A 26,129-nucleotide genomic window follows, 5' to 3' on the forward strand; every position below is an offset into this window, starting at 1 on the left:
TTTTAGTATTAGTCAACATAAATAACACCGTGCCAAAGGTTAAAAAATAATGCCAGTTTCAGTAGGAGTTGTAGATGGTCTATAAGCTGAACTTGCAAAAGAGTTACTCCAGTGTACAATAAAGTTAATGGAATTCTAATCAACACTTGCTTCTTAGTTTTAAATGTTAATAAATTGCTTTTGTCGGTTTTTTACTCCAACAGTTCTGCTACAGAAAGAGATGAGTGGTTAGAAGCTATCTCCAAGTCGATTGAAGAATATACAAAAAAGAGAATCACATTTAATCCAAGCAAAAGCCTTGAAGAGGTATATCCCACCATTATTGTTGGTTTGTTCCCTGTTTGAATATAAAATATCCTCACAGGTGTTTAGAGAAACGAGGTATTTCATGACAAGTAATAAAGCACGATGGTAAATAATTGAACAGATGGTAGAACAGAATATTTCATAATGTTATCTACTTCATAAATTTAAAATTTTCTTCAAAAAACCCCAAATCAGCAATCACAGTTCTCTATGTAGCCTTGTGCACAGAAAGATGAAATTAAAAGATTTTAAAATAAAGCAGCTATTGATCCCAGTAGGCTGGTAAAGCTTGAAAGTCAGTAAATGCATCTCTGTTGTCAGGCTTGCATTATAATGGTCACTGATGAAATAGCAGATAACATTTAAGACCATGACAATGTATCAAAGAAGGCTTTCCAGCACCATTAGCATTATCCTATAATCACTGATGAATCCTAGTCTTATTTCTCCTCACTGAATGTAATGGTATTGTGCCTATGTTCTCTCAGGCAGATCCAGAGAAACAGGAAGAAGATAGCCCTCTGGGATCAAAGGCTCCCATCTGGATCCCTGACACGAGAGCCACCATGTGCATGATCTGTACGAGTGAATTCACGCTGACATGGAGAAGGCACCACTGCAGGGCATGTGGAAAGGTTGGGTATTTTGTGGTTACCTTTTCTGTCAGTCATTCATGTTCCTTGTGTGACATTCAGGTGGAGCCTCATCACCCCAACTACTCTTCTAAGCAGCTCTGTACTCTGACATAATTATGTGGGTTAGAACCAACATGTTCAGGTTGGTGGTTTGGGGGCTGGGGTTTGGATTTTTTGGACAGGTGTTATGACAGACCACTATTCAACCTTCAACATGCTACACGTTATTTATTTTGCATTCCAGAATGCTATTTAGGGTTGCTTTTGCAATTCCATAATACCCACAAATGTTAGCTGAAATGAAGAAATATCTTCCTCACTAATATTCATAAGATCAATAATGATTTTCTATTTTAAGTTAGTACCAGTCTTGTTTTATATTTTACACTTATGAAAACTATATCTAATAAACGTTGTCTTTCTTGCTTAATCCAGTGAGAATACAGAATTAGAGTGCAATGCAGTTGAGACACCTGTGTTGTAAAGAAATCATCAAAAGAGCAATGGCTTTTTAGCTATTTCAAAAAGTTGTGGTTGAAACAGTTCAGTAACACAGTAGGCTTGTTCTGGTTTTTATGCATCATTAATGTTGGTTTATTGATTCATAATTCACTGGTTTTTTTTTTCTTAATATTTAAATTTTTATAATTTAGAGGAGGAAAGGACAGCATGTTGAACATAAAGACACAGGAAAAAAGCCAAGATCTTAAAACATTTTCCCTGTGAAATAGTGCCTATTTCAGGTTTTTATGGGCTTAACAGTGATGAAGTGAATGTCTTTGAGAATCTGGTGATTTACAGGTGCACATCATGTACAATAATGCTTTTATCTGTTTCTGTCTGTTTCCAGATTGTCTGTCAAGCTTGTTCATCAAACAAACATGGCTTAGACTATATGAAAAACCAGCCAGCAAGAGTATGTGATCATTGCTTCAGGGAGCTACAAAAGCAAGGTAAAGAAAATCTTCACAAACTGTCTTACTAACACGGTATGCCTGCATCTCATCTTTACTGCTGGGTTCAAGTGCTTAATTCTGCTTGTGCCTGAGAAATGATAGGCATCTAGATTCTAAGATGCCAAACAAGTTTCTGTGGAGCAAGCTAGGAAATGAATTTGCAATGCATTGGCTCTTCCTTTCCAGAAACATGTATGCCTTTACCCTGTGGTAATGACATGTGGTAATTATGCTGCTTTCCTTTTTAACGAGTGTTACATTGCTTTTCATTAATCACAGGGTGCAAGTGTACATTAGACTCCTTGCAGCTTATCCTGACCTCCCCCAGTGGGTTCATGTGTATTTTTATGCTCTGTACCTTGTATATCTGTAAACTTCATTTTTGCCAGCTAAGCTGCTGAGGTGGCTGAAGGTCCGGGGCTCTGTAAAGACATAGGCCTTAATCTTTCCGAAGCTGAGTCTCTTCAGTTCTAAAAAATGGCCTCAAGCCACTCTCAAGCCTCAGCTCATATGGAATTCAAGGATTTGGCATATCTGTACCTCAGTTCTGAAAGCAAACTCCTCCTAACCGTTGCCTACTGAACACTGGCAACATGGATTCAACATAAAACACCACAGCTAGAGCAGTTTCATTGAAACACTTTCAGATAATGTGGTGCCTAGTGGAAAGCAATGGCTGGACAGCCTAATGGTAATAACATTTGCTTAGAGAGGAGGTCCAGGGTCAGTATCCTCATCCTGAGAAAACTCTTATGTGTCTCTTTCACGGAGCTTCATATCACTATGCAGAAGCAAATGTAAAATCAGTGGAAGCACCTCCCAGTGAGATGGGAATCCAGTCCCATCTCACAGGACTTGCTGTGAATTAAGTTGAAATACTTGAGTATAAAGTACACAAATGAGCTGTGAACAGACTGAAAGAGCTTGCTGCCCTTCCCTTGGCAGAGGCTCCAGTGGTATCTAGGCTCTAGGGTATCAGGAAATCTGTAGTGCCCAGAGAAATGATAAAGCTATGGATCCCAGCATGCCGGGGGTGACATTTCTCATGGGGATGCAGAAAGAAGCGTGGATAACCCTGGAAATGACAGCGTGAGTCTGCGGTGAGGGGGAAGGCCGTTGTCTGAACCACCTGCAGGTGTGTGCGCTGGGCACTAGAGGCTGCTGTGCTGCAGGCAATTGCAGCTGCCTTTAGCTGGGAAAAGGGCTGGGGAGCAGCTGCAGTACAGCTGGCAAACCCATTGCTCTCCTGCTCTGCTCATTATTTCAGAGGCTCACCGAGTTCAGGAACAACTCTAGAAGTAGTCTTTATGAAACCACCAGGTTTCCAGGTGCAGCTGTAAAAAAAGTGGTGGGTGTTGCTAGAAAAAGGGGTTTTGAAGAAGTGAAGTGTTGCAGAAGTCTTCCAAGAGAGATGAAGTAACTGCTGTGGCAGTGGAGAAGGCACGTTCTGGGAGATGGGAACGCTTCAGAAGTGTGTGTGTGCTGGAAGAGGAACATCCCTATTGAATAAGGTTGAGAAGTTAACAGATGTAGAGAATTGAAAGACAAAGTACAGACAGCAGAGGACAGCTGTAAAATTTGGATGTGATTTTTAAGACTTATTTTTATGAGCAAAGGCAGTTCAACAACAAGAAAACAGACTTGGAAAACAAACAAGATCAATTGTTTAGTTTTAAACTTCTTGTGTTTTTTTAGTATGATTGTGATTTGGGGAATTCTAACTTGTGGTGTTGATGATAACACTGAAGAGTTAATTCAGTGCTGAATTTAACACGATTAGGTGTTACTATTGCAGCACTGTAATCTGAATAAAAATGCCAGCTGTTTCTAAGAAGAAAAGTCCAAGAATGAATTGCCTCTGTTCAGTCATCTGTGACATGAAATCAATATATTCATTCTGTGCATTTTAGATAACCAGTGCACTCCTAAGAGCGGATCCCCAGTCAACCATAAATCTCCATCAAGTGCCTTGTCTACAGTATTACAAAGTATTCCCTCTGGAAGAAAGCAGAAAAAAATTCCTGCAGCCCTCAAAGAAGTAAGTGTTTTATTGGTCAAAAGTGGTGCTTTTTTGGTATTATATCATCAATATTAAGAGTAGAAAAAAAGTTATTTTAACCATCTTACCTAGAATCAAAAGTCAAAATGTGTCTCTAACTGTGGTTTGGGCCTTAGTTTTAAATAGGCTGGGACATGCAGTGTGTAACATGCATAAACACCCGTGAGACTGTGATTCAGAGATATAGTTGAAATTGTAATTTCTTTCTTGCACAATTCAGGGAAACACAGAAAGCTGTGTTTCCCTGAATTGTGATTTACCTCTGTACCAACAGTCAATGACAGGACTCCTACACCAACTCGGCTCTTGGTTTATGATTAGAAAAGGTAGAATGAAACCCTGCTTACTGTAGGTCTTGGGAGTGGGAAGTGATTTTTCTCAGCATCAGGTTTGCTGATGACACCAAGCTGTGTGTTGCAGTTGACACACTGGAGGGAAGGGATGCCATCCAGAGGGACCTGGATAGGCATGTAAGGTGGGTCTCTGTGAACCTCATGAAATTCAACAAGGCCAAGCACAAGGTCCTGCTTGTTTGTCAGGGAAATCCCAAGCACAAATACAGGCTGAGTGGAGAATGGATTGAGGTTAGCCCTAGGGAGAAAGACCTGGGAGTGTTTGTGGGTGAAAAGATCAATGTAACTCAGCAATGCGCACTTGCAGGCCAGAAAACCAACTGCGTCCTGGGCTGCATCCAAAGCAGCATGGCCAGCAGGGCAAGGGAAGTGATTCTGCCCCTCTACTCCACTCTGGTGAGACCCCACCTGCAGTACAGCTCTGGGGTCCCCAACATAATAAGGACATGGACCTGTTGGAACAAGTCCAGAGGAGGGCTGCTAAGTTGAGGGAGGGCTGCAGCACCTCTCCTAATACAACTGTCTGAGAGACTTGGGATTGTTCAGTCTGGAAAAGAGAAGGCTCCAGGGAGATTTTGGAGCAGCCTTCCAGTACCGGAAGAGAGGCCTACAAGAAAGCTGGAGAGGGACCTATTACAAGGGCATGTAGTGATAGGACATGGGGGACCCCTCATAAGTTGAACCGAGGGTAAGTTTAGATTAGATATTAGGAAGAAATTCTTTACTGTAAGGGTGGTGAGGAACTGGAACAGGTTACCCAAAAAGGTTGTGGACTCTCCATCCCTGGCAGTGTTCAAGACCAGACTAGATGGGGCATTGAGCCATCTATTGTGGATGCTAAAGAGCAGGAGCAGAGGAATTTTCCAGCTGCTGAAGCATTTAGTGAAGTTTTCCTTTCTCATGCTTTAGCTGAGAAACAGTGGAAGACGGTTCTGTAAACCAGCTCTCTATCTCACACCTGCACAGACTTGTTTTGGTTCGCTGGGAAAATATTTTGGAAATGGGTGTTATGCCATTCAGCCAGTCCCTCTGGGAGGTGGATGGTCAAGCATCCAATGGTTTTATGCCATCCTTGCAAACAAAGCTATATAAGCTGAATTATATAATTAAATAGAGCCATTTCTGGCCTTTGAACCCCATCCTGGACTTGTGTAGTTTCTCGCCGTCCCTGGGGACAACAGCGACAATCTATGGCCTAGGGAAAGGTGTCCCTGCCCATGACAGGGGAGTTGGAATGAGATGATCTTTAAGGTCCCTTCCAACCCAAACCACCCGGTGGTTCTATGATTCTTCTTATATGAGAATGTGTGTTCTCCAGCTGTACATGCTGCTCAGTGTTGCAGCTCTCTCTTGTCCTGTTGCATCCAATTTAAGTTCCAACCTTTAGTGACTGTGGAAACCTCTCTTCCAGACCAGATAGATGGTAGCAAACAAAATAATTTTTCTTTCATCCATCTGAGTTAGTGAGCAACATTAACCTGAGATCAGGGAAGAATTTGAGTCTCTGCCAGGCAGGGCTCTGGAAATCTGTTAAAAAAAAAGCCGTACTGTGAAAACTTGTACTCTTAACGGTTTGTTGATTCGTTTTGTTTTTCCTCTTCAGGTTTCAGCAAATACAGAAGACTCTACAATGAGTGGCTACCTACACAGATCTAAGGGCAGTAAGAAACCATGGAAACACCTATGGTTTGTTATAAAAAATAAGGTGCTATATACATATGCTGCTAGTGAGGTAAGAGACTACATATTAGAAATAAAATATCCAATGATAATACTGTCTTTGTAACAAAGTTGTTTATTCTTATGATCTAGAAACAAGCTATAAAATTAGATCACCTTACAGTGATCTGATTGTGGTGCAGTATTTGAAAAGGCCCTTGATACCAGAGTACATTGATATAGCTATGCTGTGTCTGATTCCAGACCTAGCTTTAAGTACCTCTGCACTGCACACCATAGCTCAGATGTATGTATGTTCTGAGTCAGCTGAATACATGGGGGATCTGTTTGGATGCATCACAATGTACTTGTGGCAAAGCCAACATTATAAAAGCATCTTGAACTATCTTGTTCTGCAGTTCCATAAGGTATTTTGAATGCTTGGCAAAGGACTAAACTAAATCTCTTTACTTCTCCTCATACTGTTGTCTTCAGCCTGGAGTATTTATATGATATAAAAGAAATGCATCTTATGTAATGGCATTTGCTTTTTTATTTAGAATGTGTAGCCCTATTGCAGTGTGGAGTAATCTCTAACATAGATGTATATTTTAATATGTATATAAATACATGTATATATGTTTGTGTATATATATACACACAGACATATATATATATAGTCTGCACATCCCAGCATGTGCTGAGGATGTAGTTTTATTGCATCTTGGAACGTTTCGTAACGTATATGTAAGTATTGTAGCACTGACAGATCTTGGGCTTCAGGTTTTTGTATTGTTTGTTATAGTTTACTACTAGCTTTCAAGAGCAAGATATCCAAAGCATCTGTTTTAAGGTATTGCTATCCCTCACTTTCTTTCAAAATGTAAGGCCCAACCCATCCTGGCCATGCAAGGATTTATCCTTCTTCACCCCACGACACCCCCCATTCTAGTTATTTCCTGGTTTGTGCTCAGATCTTTTTCCTGGGTTGTTCCTGCCAACCTTTATTTTAGAACTTCTGAATTATGTCCAAAACCTGTGATGTTATTTCCACTACAGCATTGGCAGTACTAAAAAAGCCCAACCCAAGTAGCTCTAAAAGTAGCTTCAATAATTATGTAGAAAACAATTACTTTTACATCAATTAGAAAATTATTTCAGAGCATTGTGTGTGTCTCTTCTGGCCGTTGCAGAGACATTAGCAGAGGTAAAGACAGACCAGTCTGTGACAGTCACTTTAAATTTTCTTTTCCTTGGCTTCCTCTGAGGTATCAACCTTACAGAGTAGCTTCAGTTTGCAGTTCAATCACTAAACTAACTCTTTCCTATTTTCTTAAATTGAGGAATATCTGTCCTTAGTCTTCATCTTTGTGAGCCATTGCAGGAGACATTATTTAGAGACTCTTAAGGGAAGGTGCAGTGTTGCCTTAGCCACTTAAAGCTACTTCTATTAGTTCCAAGTGATAGAAAGATCAATAGTAAAACAATCACCTGTTAGTGGTACGAAGACCTGAGACAGTAAAACAGATTGCTCAGTCTTACTTGACTCTTTTCCAGTATCAAGAAATGCTGCTGTCACGGAACACTTTTGTTTCACTGTACCAAAATCTTTACCTGATGTGTCAGTGTTTATGTACATTTTGGGGGGGTTTTAGCTACTTTTTTTTTTTTCTTCTGTTTATGAGCATTGCAGGACCTTGCCTAGTTACAAAACACTGTTTTGGAATTTGTACAGGATAAAATCCTTTTTTTTTCCTTTCCCAAAATGTTGTGTATTGTATTTATTAATAAAAAGACAAGAGTATTTTAAAAAAAGAAGTAACTGAGATAAACAAGGAAGAGTCTTTTCTAGTTGACCATTTGTGAACACTCAGCAACCTTGTTTTCCCCTATCCTGTTAATTTCCAGCAAGGAAAGTGAGGTAAGTTTAGCCATTCAAAGTATTTGGATCTTGACTTCAGTGTTTGAAGACAGAGGTTGCTTCTGTAGCTCCTCTTTAATACCGTCCCCACCCGGCTCCATAGGGTCCCACGTGCCCCCACAGACGCACGGGTGGGCTCAGTATTACAGTCGGTAGCAAAAAGCCAAGAAGGGCATTTGTGTGCGTTCCAGCAGGAGCATTTATTGCTGCTACACTGTCAGAGGGTGCAGAGGCAAACACAAACATGATCCCAAAGCTCCCAGTTTTATCCGGGGGCGGGAAAAAGGCAGGACTAGGGAACAGGGACCAATGGGCAGCTCTGGTGGAGTGAGGAGGGGTAGAGGGCAACAGCCAACTGGGGAATCCAAACTGGGATAGATTAATGTAACAGAACAAGCATCCCGGGAGAAGCCTTTCTGGTCACCCTAACCTGAAGTGGTTCTTGTGGTACTAGGGACTTGTCTTACTGAGAACTCTTTGTCCCTTGTAATTTTTGTTCACCGGCCACCACACTCCTTTTAGCATACTCAGTGCAGTTAATAGCATCCCACTTGACTTCGGAGCTTGCTGGAGAGAGCACTGGGCTTGATGGGCCTCTGGTCTGCTGCCAGGTGGGAGCTAATCTGGTGATACAAGAAGTCCTTGCCAGGCAGAATGAGGAGACCATGCAGTAAAAGCCAAGGTAGATGTTATCAGGGAAATGAGAAGAGCATCAGCGATGTTGAAGTCTACGAGGTTTTATTTCCTGTCCCCTGACTCATGCATGGAGAATATAAAAAGTGGAATTTTGTGTGTGTCTATTTATAACAATTTGTTGTATTATCTGCTGCAGTGGTACGGTGTATGAAGTCTAAATACATGCCTTAGTATGTCTTACAAGCTCTAATGTTGTCGTTTTTCCTTTTTTTTCCCTGTTACATAGGATGTGGCAGCATTAGAGAGCCAGCCTTTACTTGGATTCACAGTCAGTGAAGTAAAAGGTGAAAACTCAGAGTCTAGAGTGTTCCATTTACTGCACAAAAACACTTTATTTTACATATTCAAGGCAGATGATCCCCATTCAGCTCAAAAGTAAGAAACTATTTGAATTAATTTCTGTTACATATTTCTAGAAAATTCAGAAGTGGTGAATGTTAATATTCACACATTAACATATGTATAAAAGATCCTTATATAATAAGTAAATGAAAGTTTTAAATTACTTAAACATAAGGTTCTGGTTTTATTAGGGTTCTGAAATGAAGAAAGCAGACTCTCCTCTGCTTAAGACTGAATGTAGGAGAATGAGAAAGTCAAAGATAAAATAAAAAATCTTTTTCCTAGCCCATTCCTCTAACCCTGGTCTACTCAAGTGAAAATTGAATGTTACCTTTGGAGAAATCCAGAAAATGTTTTTAACAATTAACAGATATGTTCCTTTTTTTATTTTCACCTGTTAATATTAGTTATTTTAATCAATATATGGCAGTGAAAAATAAAGCAAACACTAAAACTTGGGGGCTGAGGTCTGAAGTGTGTGTGCAGATGCCTGTGAGCACCTAGGCATGCTTAATGCACTCAGACTAAAAGCTTGAATTCAAAGACCATTCAAAAAAGCTGTTTCGTTTCAAGTCCTGCCTGAACTTGGAGCCATATTTACCAAGTTATGTATTGTGTCTGTTTCATATAAAATAACCTAGAAGCTTTATCTGTAGAAAACATTCCTTAAGCGATTCATAAAGTAAACTAGAAATGAGCATAGAAGGAATACATGTAAGCTATCTTCCCTATATGCCTATCTTATCTGACTGATTTCACTGCAGTTTTCCCAAATGAATTTTACATTATTGAATAGATTTGATGCACTAACAAGTCCATTATTAGTACTTAAACATTCAAATGGATGCACGTTTAGTTTTCTGCAAATAGGAACACTCTAAAAAACAAAATATCCAGGACAACTGGAAGTTTTGAACAGCTGAGAACGTGCTTAATGACACTCCTCTAACAGAAAAAAATGTGGAAGTCTTTATTTGATTTTTGGGACTATTTTGTGCAGATGTGCATAAATGCTTCTTTGTTAATTAAGATACTGTCCTGTTGTTTCCCCTGTGTCCTCATTTGTACTATACAAAACAAACTAAAAAAAACCCAAGACATTCAATATCTTTGTTTTTATGGTTCAGACAATGGCTTTTCTCATCAGATGAAAACTTGAAATTGGACACAGTGTATTTTATTGAGGTTAGGAACATCATTAAGTACTTTGAATTTCAAGCATTCTCCAAGTATTTAATATCCTTAGGAGATACATGCTGAACCTTCAGAATTAATGGTGCTTTGACAGCATTAAAAGGAAAAACAGAAACATGCTGCTGGCCTGTTTGCATCAGTGGACACTAATTTTTCCTGATAGGACCAAAGAAATATCTAATGTATTTGTCTAAGTGCAATAATAAATTTTAACAGATGCTTACTTTTCAATGTGGTTTTAAATTCCAGTGCTATGTTCAATGCTTAAGCTGTTTATGAAATTTTTTTTGTATTCCACTGTAGTTGTTTTTAATGTATACACAGCAGTGGAAAATACTAGAAGTATTACTAAAATGTAAGGTCGATGTTTGAGTAGTGCATGCAGACAGGCGTGAGCACTAGTACATGATTAATATGTTCATACCAAAAGCTTGGAATTCAAAGAACATGCATGTGGTTACAACATTAAATGCTCAGGGCAAGGAAGAGCCAACATCTGTGACTAATGTTTAGATGCCCTGTGAATACCAAGACAGTTTGAATTTCCATGATAAAGATAATTGCAGGCTTTGTCTCATTCAGTTCTTCCAAGATTTTCACTCAGAAAAAAAATGCTCATTATGTGGGTCTCTTAACTTCACATACACACAGTTCAGCCCTCACTCAGAAAACAGAATTACTTGTCCTTTAGTACTGGATTGCTTCAGGAACTTTAATTTTTGTGTCCTTGAGAAGCTGAGGATGTTTCTCAATCTTCTAATCAAGTAGGAAAAGAAACCACAGCTATAGGGAGTAAAGGTATCTGAATATTAACTGCGAATTTCCAGTTTGAGATACCTTGGACCAGCTGTTTGGGACTTGCCCCTTTGCCCTCTTCACCCTTCCCTGCCTTTCCATGTGCCATGTGACCTCCTCCTTCAGCCCCACCAGTCCTGGCTTTTACCTGCTGCAAAAGCAGAGGGCGTGGGTTATGCAAAGGGCTGTCTCAGTTGTAGCAGTGTCCTTATTCCTCCCAGATCATGTTTGCAGTGAAATAAGAGAAAGGAGTATTGGGGTTTTTTAAGGGTGTGCATAACCTTGGCATGGCCTACTTTTTGAGCATTTGATTTCCCAGCTTCACCTGTTCTTCATGCACGTAACTGCAGTATGGGAGAGGTACAGAAAAAAAGTTTCTATCATATGGCCTTGTACCAACACTTAATATGTCTCCAGCCAGCTTTGTATGTTTGGATTCATGGGATAGATTTTGTTATTTGCACTCACAGACCAACTGGTAGTGGAAGTATGATGGTACTTCTTGTGAGAATCTGTAGCTAGTGACAACAATAAGATTTATTCTTTTATCAGCAGCTTCCTAACAGTGTTTAATTTTCTAACAGGTGGATAGAAGCTTTTCAAGAAGGCACTGTATTATAGCAGTGTCAGCATCATGTCTGCAAGTTTAAAGGAAAATGTCCAAGGATGGTCATCAAACGGACTACAGCAACTGTTCGCAGAAACAGAATCCTGCCATCTCAACCTACACAAAATTGTATATTTGTCAGGATTAGGAGTTGTTGCATTTTTAGTGTAAAGTAATATTTTTCTAAAGAATTGTATGTATTTCTGTGTTGATACAAAATGTGTTATTTATTAAATTCTAATGTTTACTTAAATGGGCAGAATTATTTGTGCATTGAAGTCCAAAGTGTCCTCAGAATGGCAGATTGATGGTCAACAGATTCATAAACTTTGTGCTTTATAAAAAACCACAAAACAGATCTGTTGCAATTGTACAGTTCCTCGTGATTTGTGTATAGGTTCTTGAGTTGCTGATGTTCACTTTGCAATTTAGCAAGCAGATTGGTATAGGAATTTCACAGATTTGGGATCTTGGTTGACTATGTAAGCTCCTTTATGAGAAGTTGTATGATATTGCTGCTCCTTTCCTTGAATGGCCGTTGAAATCTTGCATACCAGGACATTTAAACAGTACAACAAATTCTGTATCACAAAAAAAAACCACAATTCAATTATTAATAAAAAAGGGAGAAAAATATTTTTAAAAACACTTTGCAATTACAGGGATAAGGCACTAGAGTTGTTACAGTACTACAGATGCCAAAGAGACTAAATAGGTTATCTTCCATCAATTGCAGGATGTATTATCTTTTATGTTTCCAGTAATACTTTAAAGCAGAGTAAAAATACATTTTTGGTAATCAAAGACAAAATATCTTATTTGTTTCAAAACTTTGTGTCAAATGAGTTCTGTACACAATATAAAACACTGTATAAAGTATTGTTCAAAGAATGGTAAACAAATATGTGCACGCTCCTCTCTGATAATTTTGAACTATTGTATATTTAAATTTTATGTTTAAACTGGAATTGCCATACCAAGACAACAGCTTTTTTAGTGCAGAAGGCATTGGAAATGCATACCATTCTTTGAAATACCTTTTGTTTACAATATGATTTGTTCTGTTTGACACTTCAAAATAGAATTCAGCTTTAGGTGTTTGGGTTTTGGGGTTTTTTTCTTTAAGAAAATCATCGGTATACCTCACTAGGAAATAATTACTGATGATTCTGGTGCATTTATTCTATTTAAATTTTTTAAAAAATTAACACTGTAATAGCATAAATGGAACTAGAACTATGAAACCCACATGAAAGGAAGCCATTTTTATGTCAAATGCGATGCATATGTAGTCAGTTAATTTCACCGTATGAAACACTTGTCATAGTCCTGTGAATCAAGCTAGTTGTGGTAACAAAATGAAGAGCAATTAACTTCTAATTAATAGTTTGAATTCCACGCTAATAACTGTTCTGTGGCCTCACAGCAGAAAGAGATGATAGAACAGTTAGTATTCATCACAAAAAGGCCAAGAATGAAAATGCAAACCAAAATGCTCTTACTCCCTCAATAGACCTCGAGGTCAGATCTAAGATACTAACAGAGCTCTGAAGAAGCTTAATTTCCACGAGCTTCTCTAAAGTTAGTAGTGGGCTTGGAAGTTGAATGTTTAATATTAACTACACAAGAAATTTCCTTAACTTCCAGCATTTCAGTAGAGTACCTTATGAATCAGGAACTTAAATCTGTAGATCTGACTTCCCTCAGGAACGCTAGGGATTTGACCAGATAGTGTTGGAAATGCAGTAGGAGTCTGATCAAAGCCTTTATTTTCTTCTATTGTAATATAAATGTGCTAAATGAATAATTTTCTCTTGTTATATACAAAGGGCTTTTACTTAATTTTCAAAAACAACTGCTGACTGAAGCTACGTAAATTATTATGTCTCTTCAGGGTGATTTCTAACATGATTTTGACTCTATCCAAAACAGAACTGATACCAATGTAACATAGATGTGATGTGGCTCTTCCAGTTTTTAGTATCAAAGTGAAGAGCTTCTTCATATTTTCATAGGGACTGCACACCAATGAAGATGGCAAGTCATGAAGCAGCAAATTAATCAGAAATTTGGCTAGGAGCAAGCTAATTTAATTTCAGTTTATGCTTTGATATTTTCCCTGCTGCAAAACAGAGCAATAAAAGTCAAAACACATACTGAATAAGGTGCCCAAGTTCTGCCTTGTGTGGCTTCAAACTACCTCTAGATGGTTTGGTGCAGAGGGAGAAAATAGTTTAAAGTGTTCTGTGAAAATAACAGGACTTCTTCCAGAAGTGGTTGATCAATCAAAAAATCTGTGACAGATTGGAACAGAGCCTTATAAACAGTAGTATACATATTGCAGTAACATTCTGTGTGAAATAAATTGTCTTTGTGAACATGTTTGAATATGTCTTTTCCTCTCTTCTGCATTAGTGCTTTGTGTCATATGAAGAACCCCAAAACACAGGCATTTTCATAACATTTTCAGATGGTTGCTTTTCAAACTTGCCCTGTTTGTCCAGTTCACCTCCCATTTTGATTCATTACCATCACAAACTTCTTGATTTGACTAAACACTAAAACAAGACCAGAAGTTCTTAGATACCTGGCTACCTCTTCTTACAAGAATCTATAGTTCAGAATCAATTTAAGATTGGTTAGTAGAGTATGAGGCAAACATTAGCATTGAATATTAGTTCTAACGTTTTTATTAATGGATAAATTAAAGCTTTTAGGATCTTGAATTCTCTTTAACTTAAAACTGTGCCCAAAGGACTTAAACTGAGCAGCTATGGAACACATTTTACTAAATATTTTTGTGCATGGAAACTCAATTACTCAAGTACGTATATTACATCATAATGTAAAAAGATGTCTGGAAAGACACGTTCAGTGCATTTGTTTGCTGTAACTGCTGTCCCCTTTTTGCCATCCAAATAGGCTTTTATTTGGAGCAGTCCTAAATCATACTGTCTAAATGGAAGAATAGAATTTTTATTTTGTAACTGAAAACAGTTTAAAGTTGTAAATATTCCTGTGGATATTCATCATTTTTGTATAAATAAATGCACATTATTTGAGTCTGTGTCTTTTTTTTAATATTTTCAGGTTTTATGTATTATGTAATTTGTGTATTTAGTGACTTTCAGACAGCAGAATTTGTTGCCATTACCTGCACATTAGTCTTGCTTTAAAAATCATTCTAAAGAATTAAGGGGGTTAAGTCTATGTGAAGGTCAGATGAAGGGTGTTACATTAATAAATCCTTTTGCAAAATACAGTTCTGCTGTATCAGTTAAAGTATGCCTAAATCATGGCTTCTGTTGGCCTTGGGTCCTGCACTTGGGTTACAATGACCCCAGCAGGCTTGGAGCAGGCAGAGTGTCTGGAAAAGGACCTGGGGGTGCTGGTCAACAGTGGCTGAACATGAGCTGGTGTGTGTGCCCAGGTGGCCAAAAAGGCCAATGGCATCCTGGCCTGTGTCAGCTATAGTGTGGCCAGCAGGACCAGGGCAGTGATTGCCCCCCTGTACTCGGCACTGGTGAGGCCATGCCTTGAGTTCTGTCTCCAGTTCGGGGCCCCTCACTGCAAGAAAGACACTGAAGTGCTGGAGTGTGTCCAGAGAAGGGCAGCAGAGCTGGTGAAGAGACTAGAGCACAAGTCAGATGAGGAGGAGCTGGGGTCGTTTAGCCTGGAGAAAAGGAGGCTCAGGGCAGACCTTACTGTTCTCTTTAAGCGCCTGAAAGGAGATTGTAGCCACGTGGTCAGCTTCTTCTCTCAAATAACAAGGAACAGGACAAGAGGAATTGGCTTCAAGTTGCCAAAGGGGAGGTTTAGATTAGATATTAGGAAGAAGAATTCATCCAAAGGGTTGCCAAGCACTGCACAGGCTGCCCGGGGAAGTGGAGGACTCACCATCGCTGGAGGTATTTAAAAGATGCGCAGATGTGGCACTTTGGGACATGATTTAGTGGTAGACTTAGCAGTTGCTGGGCTAAAAGTTGGACACAATGATCTTAGAGGTCTTTTCCAACCTAAATGATTCTTTAAGTATTTTAGCAGGGCATGTAAGGGAGAGATTCTTCTGTCAGGTTAGTTATGCTGCGTCCTTACACTTCTCTGACATATGTTTGAAAGCAGTTTTTTGAAAACTTGCAGTAACAGCAGAAAGGGTTTTGCTTCTCTGCATGTTTTTGATAGGGATGTGTCTCTTCTAATCCTGGCTGACACAGCTACACAGGCATGCCTTCGTGTACAGATCAAGACCCTTTGAACTGGGTCACTTGCTAAGATAAAACCAAAGCATGTTTTACTGGTTACAGTGACATTTCTGCTGTATTGAGGATATCAGAATACTTGGCTTAAATAAGCTTTGGTGCAAATCACTTGGCATTTGTTAAATTAAACTGCACTAAGCTCCATCATTTAGAAAGTGGATGTGCAGCTCAAGCTAGTTTGCGAAGTGACATGTACTATAAATTGAGAGTGCTCCAACATTGGACTCTTAAAGGAATTGCTTAGTAAGTTAATTTTTCTGACTTAAAAATTCTTCACTGAATTCATTTGCATTTGGTGTTTAAGAATGTCTTTGATCAAAAAGCAAAGTACGACACTTGCAAGTACTGACTGAACTAGTGATCTTGAGCTAGGGTTGATAGATGCAAGTGCAGCTATGGGACTGGGAGTGGGAAGAAAAGAGTGAGGGGATTGACGAGCATGCACAATTTTATTAATGTTAACACATAAATTTACTTGTATTCTTTGGGGTTTTTTTCCTATCACTGCTGCTCAGATGTTGATGCTTATGTCATCTGATTCAGTAGAAATTGCATTAAATAGTCTAAATGATTTTCAGATCATGAAATTGCACATACAGCCCCAGTGACCTAAATGATCTTGAAGTTGCTGCTGATCTCTGACCGCAGCTAGACCATCTTCACTGAACAGATGAAAGAGGAAGAGAAGAAAGGGTGTATTTAAAATATAAAACTCTTACTTAAAATCAAGGTAATTTAAAATACTTAGCATTAACTAAGTAATTAGCTAACACAACTTTGGTCCAAACAGATGGTGCGACAGAGCCAGACCAGCAGCAAGTTGTTCCTGTGGCACTACCCCAGCAGGAACAGGCACTCATCGGCAGCCAGCCAGGCCATTGCCTCCCCAAGGGCTGTTCAGGGCACTGTTGACATTTAAGGATGGAACTTGCAGCTGCCATGCAGGCGGAGCGCAGCTCTTTCAGACACAGCTGGCTGAACTGCAACGGTGATTGCACAAGGCACCGCGTGTGCCTCCATCACGTTGCATGTTTCAAACCCAATCTGCCAGTCTTGCCTATGGATCTGCCCCAGCTGGGAGAGCCCACCAAGCCCCCCAAAGCCAAAAGGCTGTGCTGTCCACTTGTGATGTTCAATGCTGGCATCTTCCCGTTTCCCAGCAGGGAACTGCAGTGGGGGTTTGGAGACTTGTGCTCTCCACTCGATGGGCAGAACATTCAAGAACTGTGTTCAGTTTTGGACCTCTCACTCTAAAAAGGACATTCAGGTGCTGGAACATCCAGAGAAGGGCAACAAGGCTCGCGAAGCATCTCAAAAACATGCCTTATGAGGAACGCCTGAGAGAGCTGGGCTTGTTTAGTCTCAAGAAGAGGAGGCTTAGGGGGACCCTCACGCTCTCTAACAACCACCTGAAAGGAGGCTGTACTGAGGTGGGGGATTGGTCTTTTCTGCAGTGAAAAGAACTAGAGGAAATGGCTTTAAGCTGTAACAGGGGCGATTTCGAGATCAGACAAAATCTTTTCTCCGCTGGGGTGGTCGGGCACTGGAACAGGCTGCCCAGGGACGCCGGAGTCACCATGCCTGGAGGTGTTTTAAAGGGCGTCTGGATCTGGCGCTGGGTGATGTGGTTTCGGTGTTACAGTGGCAGCAGTGCTGGGTGGACGGCTCGACTGGATGATCTTAAAGGTCTCTTTCAACCCTGCCGATTCTGCGGTGCTACGCCCCTGCCCGCAGGTGCGGAACCCGGCGGCGCGCACCGCCCAGGCGCGGCCCGCCCGGCCCGTTAGCGGCCGCTGCCCGCCGCCCCGCCCCCTCCGCAGCGCGCCCGGCGCGAGTCTCGAGCGCAGGCGCAGGCGCAGAGCCCGCGGCGGGGCGGGGCCGAGCGGCGGCGGAGGCGGGGTCGCGAACTCTGACCCCCGGGAGCCGGAGCCGCTGCCGCCGCCAAACAAACCCACCGGACCGGCCACCGAGCCCGCCAGGTGAGAGGGAGACCCGCGGCAGCCGAGAGACGCTCCCCGCAGCGGGCGCGGTCCGGCGGCGGGAGCACGGGGAGCGGGGGCGGCCGCGCTGTAACGGTGCGGGCCCGCGCGGCTCCCGGCCGCCACCGCTGCGGAACGTGAAGCGGAGCGCGCCCGCCCCGCCCCGGGGCCCGGCTCGGCCCCGGGCGGCCCCGCGCCCCCCGACCTTTCACCTACAGGAACCGCTTGCGTGTCCCGCCGCCCCGCATCCGGGCGGCGCTGGCCGCCGCTTCCCGCGGGCGCCGGCCCCGCCTGTCGGGCAGAGGAGCTGCGGGAAGAGGCGGCGATGGGCGATGCGGCCCTCGTGCTGGGCCTCGGCCCCGCGCAGCCATTTTGTGCGGGGCGCCGCGGCGGGGGCGGGCACGGCACTGGCTCCGCGCCCCCTCCCCGCAGCCCCGCGAACCTCCGGGCAGGGGAGATGCGAGGGCAGCGAGCCGGGGCGGCGGGGAGGGCTGGGGACGGATGGGCCCCGGCGTTGCGCTATAGCTTGGCCTCGGCGCCTCTCCCTTTTCCCCCTCCCGAGCCCTGCGACTCAGCATTCCCGGGGGCTCAGCGTGCGCTCCCCCGAACGCCCCCGCCAGTCTCTGCCTGCCGACGGCATGAGCCCGCCGGTTCGCTCCTCTTGTATATCCCTGGCGGCTGTCTGCGTTATTTGGGTTAGGGTGGTATGTCCTGCGCAACACCCGGTATTATTTTTGTGGGGTCAGATGACCCTGTCGCTGTTCCTTATTTTGTCTTGTTGGGTGCGGTATTTCTTCTAAGCTGCGGAGTTTGTGGAGTCTTTATTTTCTCTTTGTTGCCATATATTGCTTTAAGTGTAGAAAGCACGGCCGCATGCCCCAGGATGCGCTTACCCTTAGCACATTGTGGAGGGAATAGAGGAGATGCCATATGTTGTGCAAGCGAACTTAAGCAAGAAAAGAGGGGAAAAAAAGTCTAGATACTGGTTTTACTGCAAGACGAGTGTGTGGACATGATTCTTGAAAACCAAGTTTAGGCATTCATTCTTCTTATGTGAGGTCTCTGATCTGAAGCCACTAATGTCAGCAGAGTGGACTTGGGAAAGTAGTGTAGCAGGCAGAGCTGTGCCCACACCTGTCATGGAAAAATAAGATGGGAAAAAATTAAAATAGTTTTCTGTAGGACAGCTTCCTGATTTTGGAATCAGCATTATATAAGTAAAAATAGAAGTATCTGATCGGTGGGAAAACATCACAATTTCTGCGCCAGTTCAGGCAGTGTTCATCTGGTGACTCTTCGTAGTTTTGTATGGCTTTTTCTGAAAATAATTCCATAAATATTCTCCCCACTCCTTTTAGTCCATGGCTGGCAGTTGTGACATGCAATGTCCAACAGAGAGCATTTAGCCCATACCTTGGTCTTTGCTGTACAGTTTTACTCAGGGGCACTTGTTTGAGGGAAGCCTTAAGATCTGTGAAATGCTTGCCTGCTTCTCTCTGTATCTTTCTCGAGAGGTATTGCCGAACCTCTCTTATCACAGGACTAAGTATTTTCATGTGATGGTGGTCAGCTGTATGTGTGCATGTGTGTGATAATATAAGGAAGGTGGCTGAGGTCACCTGGAGGGATTTGCAGTCCTCAGTTGCTTCTGCACTTCCTACGCTGCTCTGAATGGTTTGACACCACTTGCTAAGTCTGCTGCATTCTGCAAGAACAAATCAAGGTGCTTATTACAGAAAGAAGCTCACAGTAGATAAATTAACTAGCTTTAACTTTTCTCCTCGATTCTTAACAATATTTCTGGTTTTCTTACTGGTTGTGTTTTCTTGTGAAATGTACTCTTGAAGGGAACAAGTTTCATGGAAGTTCTGATCTCTTTAGGGATAGTCATATCCTAGGTTAGATTGTGGGATAGGAGGAGAGATTGGTTTTTTGTTTGGAGTTTTTATGTTTCTGGTGCTTTTTTTAAAGTCTACCTTAATTTTTCTGTTTAAGGTTCTTAGCCTGTGAAGAGAAGGCCCTAAGCAACATACGTAGTAACTCTGAAGCTGATGTTGTTTTGGGGGAAAAGGGTTGAACCAGATGACCTCCAGAAGTACCCTTCGACATGAATTATTTCATTATTATGTTCTGTTATTAAAGGTCAGGGGGAGTAGACAGGAGTACAGGAAACCAAAACCAAACAAAAGCCCAGTGATATTGTAGTGTTCAAGTTAAATAACTCACATGTGAAATACCGCTACAGAATGCTTGTAGCTAATGTGCTAGTCCAGTGAGAACTGACTTTCATCTATGATGTGAAATCTCGTATTTACAATAGGTAGATTAGTTTGTTCCCTGTGCTTATAGTCAATTTTTGCTTTAATTTATCATATGCTTATTGTGTTATGTAATTAAAGTTTGTGCAGCCAGTGAATTTGCTGGAGTTGCTGTAGAATTTGTGAAGCAAAGCAGTCTACCTAAAGAAAGTAATTTGTGTCTAATGTTTGAGTCAAAAAAACCCTGAAAAAAAGCAGTACCCCTTGCTTAAATAAGGAGCTTGACTGTGTGTAAGGACTAGAGTGGTGTCACATCTAAACTTGTCCATGTTTGTTGTGCTGGTGGACGAAGTGTGGCTCTCAGCTGGCAAGTGCTGCGGCTGGTACAGGGTCTGTGTGTCTGTCCTGCTTCAGCAGCCATCCTGGCTTAAGCACTTTTAATAGTGACCTTTGCTAACCTGAGTTGTTTTGGCTGATGCAGATCAGGGAGCTCTCAGGCCTGTGGTGGGTTTAACATCCCCTGTGAAGAAGCAGTAACCTGCTGAGGGAGGGTGTGGGGCCGCAGGCTCTGCTGGCACAGCTCTCTGCTTTTTGTCACACACAGGCTGCAGCGTGCAACCAACAGTGACCATCGGGGGAAACTAAACTGTACCTGGGTTACTTTCTGGTAAAGCTTTTACTTTTTTTTTCCCCCTCAGTGGTGTTCCAAGTTGCTTTTAGCTCTTTAAACTTGTGCCTGTACATTATTGGCATAAGGTAACCTGCTGCAAAACAGAATTATATCAGTAGAATTTTATGGATAAAACTGCAAAGGTACAGTTAATTAAATTCTTACTCTTGTGTATGCATACCTGTCCATATTTTTACACTTCAGTCATCAGCTTTTAATTCACAAGATTACTGCATTACTTGCCAAAATTTTAAATCAACAAAGGATTTAATTTTTGTAAAACCAAACTCTTTAAAATTCCAGTTCTCTGAGACTGGAAGATGGCTTGTGCTCTCTGAGTCCTGTATATCTTACGATGCAGTGCTGCAGATTTTGTAAGGAAATACAGTCCTTCCTGAAAATCATTGTCTAAGAACTGCCTTTCTGTATCAATATTTAGATTAATTTTGTTGACTTTGCCAGGCCTTCTCTAAAAGGCTGTTTAAATTTGTTTAATTTAATTTAGTATTGTTCAACTTGGTAGTAAGCCAGGCTGGACTAAGCTCAGTATTTGAATGCCTTTGTTGGAAGTTAAAGTGGAAATTTGAAAAACGTAAACCACCAAAAAAAGTAAAGCCAAACCCTCTGCTATTGTCATATTTGCTCTAATAAATGGTTGTTTCATTCCAAATAAGTTGAGGTTGCTGTTTATAATTTAGCAGTAACTTTGTGGTGTGAGAACTACCCATTTATTGTAGTAATGTTTCCTTTGAAGTATTAGCAGGACAATGTGTCAACATGGCTCTTAATTTGACTTCATATGAAGATTTTTTCAGAGTGCTTTTCACATGTTCATAAGAATTCAAAAAATCCCAAACCCAACAAAAAAAAATTCGTAAACACACACCCACACCCTCTTAGCAAAATCCAATCCAGTGTAGTGGATAACAAAGGAAAAAACCAGGGAATCACAAAATGACTTGGGTTGGGAAGGGGACATAAAGGTCACCTAGTTCCAACCGCCCTGCCATGGGCAGGGATGCCGTGATCTAGATTAGTTCACTGAGAGCCCCATCAAACCTGGCCTTCAGTGCTTGCAGGGATGGGGCATCCGCAGCTTCTCTGGGCAGCCTGTTCCAGTGCCTCACCACCCTCACAGTAAAGAATTTCTTAATATCTAATCTAACCTTGCTCTTTTTCAGTTTGAAGCCATTGCCCATTGTCCTGTCGCTACATACCCTTGTAAAAAGTCCCTCTCTGTCTTTCTTGTAGGCTCCCTTCAGGTACTGGAAGGCTGCAATTAGGTCACCCTAAGCCTTCTGTTTTCCAAGCTGAGCAGTCCTAATTCTCTCAGCCTTTCATGGTAGGAGAGCTGCTCCATCTCTCTGGTCGTCTTGGTTGCTTCCTCTGGACTTGCTCCAACAGGTCCATGTCCTTCCTGTGGTGGATACCCCAGAGCTGGATGCAGTGTTCCAGGTGGGGTCTCACCAGAGCAGAGCAGAGGGGCAGGATCCTCTCCCTCAACCTGCTGGCCACGCTGCTTTGGATGCAGCCCCAGGACACGTTTGGTTTCTGGGCTGCCAGTGCACATTGCTGTGTGTAGCCTTCCATCCACGAGGCCCTTGGCAGGGCCGCTCTTGATCAGTTCATCCCCCAGAATATTTTATATGGGACAGTATCAACAGAAATTTAGTGGAAGGGTATGTGGGAAACTCAGTTTTGTTGTGTGGAGGTTTTGTTTGTATGTTTGTGGTTTTTGTTTTGTTGTGCTTTTTTTTTTTTTTTTTAATCTGTAGGAAGCTTCCATGGATATGCAGATGTGCAAGTTTGTAAGGGTTATTGTAGGTTTCGGGGGTTCTGGGGGTCCAGTCGGGACGGCCGGACGTAGACGGTGACGGATGGAGACGAGAGATCTCTATAGGCAGGTCTTGGGACACAGCCGGTTTATTGTAAAGGGCGTGGGTATTGGGGCACTGCTCAGAGCTGGTAGACTCAGCTCTGAGCAGGCCCAAGAGAGCAAGAGAGTGAACGGGTGAGAGAGAGAGAGAGAGAGAGTAGGAGCAAGAGTAGAAGTGGAAGAGAGGAATGAATAGAAGAGAGAATGAATAGAAGTGAGAATGAGAATGTCTGAAGTCCTGGTTACAATACAATAAATCATCTTCTGCACTGAATATTCTAATTGTCACTAACCAATCTAATACAAGATACAAATCCTATAGCATTTACATACAGCCTATAAGAGTTCTTATATTACCATAGAGTGTTACATCTTAACTTCTAAAAACTACTCTTTGGACCCCTTCTGCTGAGCTAGTAGGGTCTGCTCTGACCCTTGGACCTGTTTGCAAGCAGAGGGTATTGTTCCATCAAGAGGGGATTACTTCAGTGGCCATACCATTGTTTTCTAGTTGTTCAGTAACTAAGACCTGGTATTTCAAAAGTGGCTTTCATTTCGATGTTGCCTGTAGTTTTCATACTCCCAAAATCTTTTGTCAGGCAATCATATTTCCAAGGCTTTCCTGTTTCATCTTCCCCAACATCTCCCCCTTTTCGATGGACAATTAAGATATTAGACATAGTCCTACTCGTCATTTTTTGCACACACTGAAGTATACAAGGTACTGCTACTAAAACTATAATTATTACTACTAGAATAATCAAGCCTATTTTACAGAGTTCCCTTAGCCAGGGTGCAAAGCTCCAACCATCAAACAAACTGTCTAGCCAAGACGAGTTATCTGTTGTAATTTGGTTAGCTAGGTCCCTTAGGTTTTGTAACTGTTTGTGAATGGAAACAGAACGATCGGATAAGTTCATACAGCATAATCCTTCAAAATCTTCACAGCCATGCCCATGTGCTAATAAAAGATAATCAATGGCAGCTCTATTTTGTAAAGTGGCATGTCTGACTGCCTCTTCATCAGTTAACAAATCACTGATCATAGTAGAGGCGGCATTTACCTCTTTGCTGAGCCAACATCTCAACTTGTTTAACTGTTTTAGTGCAATTGAGGAACTTAACTGAGGAAGAAAAATGCTCGCAACAATTGATTTTTCAGAGTTCCAAGGATGAAAGTCACTATCACAGTCGCTCTCATACTGATGTCCCCAGGAAGATCTAATTTTTCTGTTTTTCTTTTTGATTACTTCTTTGACACTGGGAGCAATAATTGTAAGTTGTCCCAGAGCACAAGGGCCACCATCTATTTTTGAAGGTATACCTTGCCAGGCTCTGTCTCCACAGATGAGCCAAATTCCTCTAGGGAATCGAATAGGAAGTTTGTTAAAACGATCTGCATGAGGTTCGTCATATATAAGAAGCTTAGCTTGGTTGCACCAAGAAGTTACATTGCTATAAGCTGGGTGATATGGGGTAACATTTAAATGAGGACCGTTTTCTCCTAGAAAGTGAAAGAAATAGCAGGTATCCATAGTTAACGAGCCTAGGATTTCTAGCTCTTGAAGGTCAGATTTATCAATTTTAGAATTATCAATATAAGTTTGGTGTTTATGGCTGGTAGTTGGAGAAATGTGATGATTATCACATGGCTAATACTTATCAAGAATAACATTACCAAAACCTTCTGGAAAAGGCATTCCAACTAAACAGGTTGAAAAAGGTTTGTCAGGGCTTGTGTCAGATAGACAGATGGTATCGGAGCCTGCAGATTTGGCTAAAGCAACCCAGACATTTGTCTTTGGTTGATTTACAGGTAAAGCTTCACTATAAAAACTAAAACATAAGAATAAAAACAACATGCACGCGCGCAGATGAGAAAGCTCCATTATTTTCTTGAGCTGTTTTTGGCAGATCGCTTTCTTCTGGTGATTCTGCGTACTTCAGGTTTGGGTGCTTGCTTCCTGGCTTCCACTTGCAGGGTCACTGGCTGGTGTGGAGGCGTCGGCAGGTTTTGATGTGTGGTATGGCTTCACGTTTTTTGCTGGAACCCACTTGAGCTCTCCACCTGTGGAAACACATGCAAACCCCTTCCCCCATGTTATAAGATTGTATGGTCTATTTTTCCTGATGCTAAATTCTTAATTAAAACTGGAGGGTGCTCTTTCAGTTTTGCTTTTTTGTTGTTTAGGAAATGTCTATAGATGGGGGGTTCAGGCTCTTCTGCAGAGCTGTTCAAGAAATTAAAAACATACAAGGCTTTATTCAACCTTCTTTGAGGTGTAGCCTGGGCTTTTCCCCTTTTCTGTTGATTTAAAATGCGTTTTAAAGTTTGATGTGTTCCTTTTAGGGTACTTTTTGGCAGTTGTTTAAGATACGGTGAGCAAATGCCACTGTATCTTACAGCACTTTTTAGTTCTTTAATTTGGAGAGTGGAGATGGGAGCCCACATTTTAGGACTGTCAGGCTGTTGGCTAGCTATCACAGGCTTAGTTAATAGACTAAGACTTTCATCTTTATAGATTTGGGGTCTTATTTCATGGCAATCTGTTAATTTAGAATAATCTGAGCACTTTGGAGGATTTTTTGATTCAGAAGGTAGCGCTGACAAACTTTCAGAACTCGTTTTCTCTTTCTGGGTTGCAAGATCCCCGCCGCTTGCCGGCGGGACTCTGGGGCTTATTGCAAACAAATCTGGCTGCCTTTCAGAGTTTACTTGTGTTAGATTTAAAGCATCAGCTCCGGCAGAGGGGCTCTCCGTCTCCCCTGCCACTGGAGCTGCATTATTGCTCTCGGTTCCCCCCCTGCTCGCGGCTTCTGAGGCAAGGCTGCGCTGCGCGGAGGGATACGGCTGTACGGTGTCGGGGGACCCCGGCGGGGGCGGCTGCGGCGCGGGGATGGGACCCGGCAGGGGCAGCGATGGAACGGCAGAGTTCGGGAGTGGTGCAGCCGATCTCGGTGGCGGCGGGCGAGGAGGCGGGGTGGAGCTGCGCGGCGGAGTCGCGGGAGGATGCGCGGCTGGTCCCGGGAGCGGTGCTGAGGTTGGAGAAGTCTGAGCGGACTGATACCACTGGTCCGGGAGTTGCAGCAGTTGGGCATGCGCGTGTTGCGTCATCAGGTCCACGCGGTAGGCTGTAAGGGCAGCAGTCCGTGTGGCGGGCGGTTCGGGCAGAGCGGGAGATGGCAGGACTGCAGAACCAGGGGCTGGGGCTGCGGTCGCGGGAGGCAGGAGGGCTGGTGGCTGGATCGCGGCGTGCTGCTGCTGGAAGCTTGTAGGCTGGGCTGGGGTGGGTGGTGGCGGGGCGGCGGTGCCAGGAGGCGGAGCTGGAGCAGCGGCAGGAACGGAGGAGACTGCAGACCTCCGTGCAGGCAGCGCGGCACCGGCATCAAGTGGCTCGCGGAGCTGGGGCGCTCCCAGCGCAAGCGATGGTGTGCGGGGATCGGGGAACTGCACAGAAACGGCAGCAGAGACGGGAGTAGACACAGGCGGCTGCTGTGGCGAGGGGCCGGGGGACCGCTCGGGGCGTGCTGTGCGCGCTTGAACGGCAAGGTGGGGGGGTAGGG

The 26,129-nt window shown here is 42.6% G+C and overlaps 2 protein-coding genes across 13 annotated transcripts in view; both read left to right on the forward strand.

Moving 5' to 3' along the window:
- The window catches only part of FGD6 (FYVE, RhoGEF and PH domain containing 6), a 73,439-nt gene extending 58,854 nt beyond the window's left edge, over positions 1-14,585 (forward strand). Inside the window, exons 15-21 of the mRNA XM_048300884.1 lie at positions 204-306; positions 795-941; positions 1,792-1,894; positions 3,808-3,935; positions 5,913-6,041; positions 8,812-8,960; positions 11,501-14,585. Of these exons, the coding sequence (XP_048156841.1) occupies positions 204-306; positions 795-941; positions 1,792-1,894; positions 3,808-3,935; positions 5,913-6,041; positions 8,812-8,960; positions 11,501-11,537 (796 nt within the window). The 3' untranslated portion in view covers positions 11,538-14,585. The remainder of the gene's footprint in view (positions 1-203; positions 307-794; positions 942-1,791; positions 1,895-3,807; positions 3,936-5,912; positions 6,042-8,811; positions 8,961-11,500) is intronic.
- Positions 14,586-17,658: 3,073 nt separating this feature from the next.
- Positions 17,659-26,129, forward strand: part of NR2C1 (nuclear receptor subfamily 2 group C member 1) — a 60,356-nt gene continuing 51,885 nt past the window's right edge. For 2 of the 12 annotated variants that reach the window (XM_048300288.1, XM_048300294.1), the window contains exon 1: positions 17,659-17,761. The gene's annotated coding sequence lies outside the window, so the exon portion shown is untranslated. Of the gene's footprint in view, positions 17,762-18,070; positions 20,687-22,180; positions 22,504-26,129 lie in introns of those variants that run through there. The other 10 variants (XM_048300290.1, XM_048300293.1, XM_048300285.1 and 7 more) reach the window with 9 other exon arrangements.

The sequence above is a fragment of the Corvus hawaiiensis genome, chromosome 4 (genome assembly GCF_020740725.1).
Source record: "Corvus hawaiiensis isolate bCorHaw1 chromosome 4, bCorHaw1.pri.cur, whole genome shotgun sequence".
Lineage (NCBI taxonomy): Eukaryota > Metazoa > Chordata > Aves > Passeriformes > Corvidae > Corvus > Corvus hawaiiensis.